Raw genomic sequence first — 5,499 nt, 5'->3', positions numbered from 1 at the left:
GGCAATATGAAGAATAACGTTTTAATCTATGTACCCACCGAAAAAACCCACATGCCCTACATACATTATGGGGATTTATGGATCCTGAGGGAATATCTCCAGAATGCTGGGGACTTGATCGGAGACAGGAACTTGCCGGCCATTCCCACGATATTCCCAGTAGATTTCAGAGATGTTCTGAACAGATTTTAGGGATCTTCAGACAGATTTCAAGGGTTTTTTAAAGCAGATTTCAGATATTTTTCTGGGCACATCTTCCACTTTGACAATCATGGACATCGATGATTGGAGAATATGATCATTTTTCCATCCATTGTTTTCGTATGGCTCTGAATCTAAATTTGTTGTACAAGTTACAGCTCAAAACATGGTATTTTAAATTTGTATGCTTGATTTCAATTTGAGTTTCTGGTGATTTAAATATGCAATTTTCAGCCCTAACATTACAACAAACAAAGCCTCCGTGTTAAGAAAACAAAAAATTCAACATTTCAAAGGATTGATCCTTGTAGTTATTGCTCTTGCTCTTCACATTTTTTTGGGTCATCTTGGCTTTCATATGTCGGACATGGGTTTTCAAAAGTCATTCAAGTCTCAGTGCTTCCATCATCCCAACTTCAAGCATTGTGAAAATAATCAAATATTAGTGACTTGGATTGGCTACTAAATGTTTGAATAAATTTCTATTCAATCACTTTCTTAATCTAATATATGAATCTAATATCTTCACAGAACCCCCCAAGTGTTTTATAGTGGTTTTTCACGGAACCGTCTAAGTCTGCAAAACTTAGTGTGGAGGGAATGTCTTTTATGTTTTAACATAATATCATTAACAAGAATATAAGAAAGAATAGCTGCTATAGAGACAATTCTCTATCTCATAAACCCTTCATATACATTATTGTAAAATAAAAAATAGTTACACTTACGTTTTCTAGAGTTAAACTGTATTTTGTTCATGTCTGATAGCCAATAATAAAATGTCACTCAGCCCTGTTTTGAACTGCTTGAGCTTTTTCAGGATTGGCAAGATTAAGGGCCCTGCATAATACTATATAGTTTAGCTTGTTAATGTCACTCAGCCCTGTTTTGAACTGCTTGCGCTTTTTCAGGATTGGCAAGCGTAAGGGCCCTGCATAATACTATATAGTTTAGCTTGTTATGCTTACAAACTTGAAGCAACTACAAATGTTTATGGTGAATTCTAATTTTTTAATATTTTTTTAATATATATATCATTGCCACCCTTTGAAAAATTTGGGGTGTACTCTAGCAGTCCTGAGGAGGCATCTCATCATCCCACAGTTCCCCATCCCAAAAACAAGTAGAACATATGTCTTAATGAACAATAAAAAAAGGTCCTCCTAAAAATGCTTTAAGAGCCTGCTTGCAGTGATCTCATTATTGTTTAATAACAAAAGAGTTGCAACAAGGCTAAGTCCTAACAGGTTTTGCTAATAAATATATCCAAATGAATTTTGCAGTCCGCTTGCAAATACTCCCACAGTTAAGGGAAAGTCTCTCAGATATGATCTCCAGAATAATTCTTTTTTCTTTGGACAAAACATTCGTGTCTGCCAATTTCCACTAATTCTTTCACAGATATAGTAAGAATGACAGTGTCACTCGGTCCAAAGGATAGGGATGTTGGCCTTTGTGATCCTCATTTATGATTTGATCCTAGTCAACCTAGGGTTTTCATCCTCCCTGTGACAAGTACAGTTCTAATGTCCATAAGACAATTAGGCTTCTTGTATCTGCAATTTTAACATTTTGTACCATGGTTATTTTACCAGCTGTTCCTTTGTTAACTTCATATTGTGAAGCAATGCCACCTGCTGCATATGCAAGGTTTTCGGATGTCGATAATTTACTCGGGTACTGCCAGATTTATATAACCATGCGACTGAAAAAAATTCCCTATTTCGTTATTAGAAATCGACACGGGTACTGCCAGATTTATATACCCATTGTTTGGAAAAAAATTCTCTATTTGAATGTTCAAAATTGACAGATATGGCATAGCTGTGTATCACTATCCGGTGGAGCAGTAAACTAAAAGGTGGATAAATTTAACCAGTTTTCTATTAAATCTTTCTCCAAATGTGGTAAGAATTTTGTTAAAAATTATAGCTTCAATTAACTGATAAGAACTTTAACCATGGAACCTTGTCCTTGGTGGTTTTAACCCATTTTAACAAGAGGTAGATTGCTGAAATTTCAAAAAATTGGGTGGATAAGCACAGAACTTTACCTCACTCGAAAAATACAATCTCACAGAAAAAAAATGAATTTGTTGATTTCTTAACTCACTTCTCGGCATAGCTGGTGAGTCTGTAGAGAACATGTCTCTTGTAAACTAGTGGAATATATTGATTTTACCAATCAATTTAAAAACACAAAGTAGCCATAAACCTAGTCACTTTCTACTAATGCAAGTTGACTTAGTACAATGTTCATAGCTAGTTTCAATTGCCATTACGAATAATCTCTACAAGAGAACTTCTCATCTTTGAAATCATTGTAACGATTGGCATCCCTCGGAATGGTTTTCTGCAGAAAAAGTTTGGATATAGACTTAGTCGCAGAGTGGCAATCACCACAAACTCTGAGATTTTTGATAACTCGAATAGTTGTTCCAGGAGGTGTATTTAACAAACCAAATGCATTTGCTATTTTTTTAACTATGGTGGCAAAAAGTTTGTTCTTTCTGGTCTTCAGTCACATCATTCAACACAAATCTAATATCAGGAACATACCCTGCTGCCTTCATTTCGCAAGACAACCTCTCCAACTTTGCATAGCTTTTCTGCATTTGTGGATGGGATCTATCTCCAACAAGGAAAACATGGACCTGCTTATTGTCTCAATCAAACTGCATCCTGGTGTCTTCTTAATGCCTCTACCTTTCATCATTCTCCGTACTTCTTGAATGTCACTTCACCTGCCAACTGCAGCATAGACGTTCGAGAGAAGTACATAAGGTGTAGCATCTTTTGGGTTCAATACAAATATGCATTCGGCCACACGTTCTCTGAAGTCCACATTCTTGTGCCGTCTACACGCACAAAACAAAGAACTCCAAAGAGCGGCAGTCGCTTTTATTGGCATTTTATCCAGAAAGCCTTTGGCTTTATCTAGCCCTCCCGCTTGACCAAGGAGATCAATCCTGCAGCTATAGTATTCTATCATTGGTGTAATGTGCTAATGTTATTTTTATGCAATTGAAGTATCGATAGCCCTCTTCCACTAATCCTCCATGGCAACATGCAGACAAAACACCAATGAAGGTGATATGGTCCAATATAATCCTACAATGTTTCATCGATTGAAAGAGCTCAAAGGCTTACCTGGCAGAGACTTTTTTTTGCATGGCATATCCTGTAATAATTGCTGTCCAGTAGACAGTATCTCGTTGATACATTTTGTCATATATATCCCGCGCCTTCTCCAGACTCTTACATTTTGCATACATGTCCACCAGGGCCTCACCACAAAGGCATCAGACTGAAATCCACTTTTGAAATTTTTTTCGTGAATCTCCATTCCTTGTTCCATAGCTTCTCATTTGGCACCTTCTCGCAGAACACTTGCAAAAACCTTGGAGTCTCTGCTAATTTCATATGTTGAAAAAGCTTCAGAGCCTCCTCCCCCCTGCCCATTCTGCTCACACCCTGCAATGATTGCAGTCCATAGGAACACGTCTCTTTGGGGTAATTCTTGAAAAAGTTCCAGGGCCTCATCAACATACCTTTTCTGTGCATACCCTGCAACCATTGCTGTTAAGGAAACCACATCCGGTTTACATATCTTGTCGAACACATTGCTTGCAGTCTCTCTATTTCCACATTTGGCATACATACCAAGAAGGGTATTTGCCATAACTGAGACTAAGAAGGGTGTTTTATCATCTTTTTATGAATTTCCATGCCACGCAACAGACATACCAAATTGGCACATGCTGAAAGAACACTGGCAAAGGTAAAGTGATTGGGTTGGATACCTGTTCGCTGCATCTGGTGAAAGAATGCCAATGCCTCCTCAGGGAATCCATGCTTTGCATAACCTGCAATTACGACAGTCCATGAGCAGAAATCTCTCTCGGACATTTGATAGAAAATTCTGCCTCCTCAGGAACTTAATGCTTTGCATAACCTGCAATTACGACAGTCCATGAGAAGACATCTCTATCGGACATTTGATTGAAAACTCTCTGCCAGCGTCCACCAAATCTCCACACTTCACATACATCTTGAGAGGCGTGTTCTCTACAGGTTTCCTACAGGTTTCTCAGCGAGAATTCCCCTGAATTGTGTCAGCGTGAATTAGCTTTCCCTCAGATATAGCTCTCTTTTTTATGGAGCCTTCTGCTAAAGAGCAATACAAGTAGAAGATTCTACAGGGCTGTCTGCAATGTGCAAAATCTGCAATTCTTACCGACCGCTGCGTTTGCGGTATATTACACCATGGTCAAGAGAGCTGCTATTTGAAATGTGTTCTGTTTTTGCGTTGGGGTTGAAACATTATCATTGATCATCTTGGTTTTCATACTAATTTTACTTATGCTAAATATCGTTTATCCAGGGTTATAAGAAGTTAAATTTATTTTATGCAGTGTTGAATATTTTTGTTCAGGGTTTAGAGGTTTATTGTTTAGCTTATTTTTATGATTTTATAAAGATGTTTGATAATTTAGATTATGTATTTTTTCTATAAAATGTTATAAATTCAATTTGAAATGAATTAGAATATATAAATTTCTTGGGTTTTTGTTGTTCACCAATCTAGCTTGATGATAACTCTTAAATTAAATTTTTATTTATGAAATAACTGTTTTATATTAATAGTTTTTATCAACAATTACTTATATGTTTTCTATTTTTTTGAAATCTAGGCTATTGCTAAATCATAATTTTTTGGTATATTTGACTTATAATTTCAAGAAAGAATGTGATTTTTTGTTGTTTAAAATGTATTTTTGAATACATAAATGGGTTCAACACCCTCAAAACCCGAGGCACTCAAACTCTACAGATTAAACAACTTAAACTCAAGTTTTTAAAATCTCTGTTGGATTTTGGTTAAAACAACTTAAACTCAAGTTTTTAAAAATCTCTGCGGGATTTTGGTTAAAAAATTAACCAGAAAAAATGTCTTGAAAAAGGTCACTTCGTCTCTAAGTTTTTATTTTTTTTTCAAGAAAAATCGTAACTTCCATTATGTAAAATAGTAAAAATTACATGTTGTAGATGCATAAGACATATCAAAATTGGTTGTTTGTTCATTCAACAAACATCTAAGTGATACAACCATGTATAAGTCATAACTGTAATATAATTGATCTAGAAATACAAAAACTGCATATATATGTCACTGTCAATTAAGTGGGTCCATAAAGGGACAGTGATAATATTGGTAATGTGCATTCTCATTGTGTTCATTGACTAGCCATGTCTTGCTTGCTAAGATCATGTCTTGGATGTCTTGGATAGCTGATCA

The 5,499-nt window shown here is 36.0% G+C and overlaps 1 protein-coding gene across 1 annotated transcript; it reads right to left on the bottom strand.

Annotated features, from left to right (window-relative positions):
* Positions 1 to 2,870: 2,870 nt before the first annotated feature.
* On the bottom strand, positions 2,871 to 4,498 carry LOC149259450 (pentatricopeptide repeat-containing protein At3g49740-like). The gene is made up of 2 exons (XM_089375791.1): positions 3,351 to 4,498; positions 2,871 to 2,951 (listed from the first exon to the last, which is right to left on the bottom strand). Exon 1 carries the CDS (start codon positions 3,880 to 3,882, stop codon positions 3,565 to 3,567), a length of 318 nt encoding a protein of 105 aa, XP_089231917.1. The 5' UTR covers positions 3,883 to 4,498; the 3' UTR covers positions 2,871 to 2,951; positions 3,351 to 3,564.
* Between the last annotated feature and the right edge of the window lie 1,001 nt (positions 4,499 to 5,499).

This window comes from Pinus tabuliformis, chromosome 6 (assembly GCF_031772625.1).
Source record: "Pinus tabuliformis cultivar Carrire ecotype Pingquan chromosome 6, CPIR1, whole genome shotgun sequence".
Lineage (NCBI taxonomy): Eukaryota > Viridiplantae > Streptophyta > Pinopsida > Pinales > Pinaceae > Pinus > Pinus tabuliformis.
The sequence above is the reverse complement of the archived record's forward strand: the minus strand, read 5'-3'. Positions and strand labels throughout refer to the sequence as shown.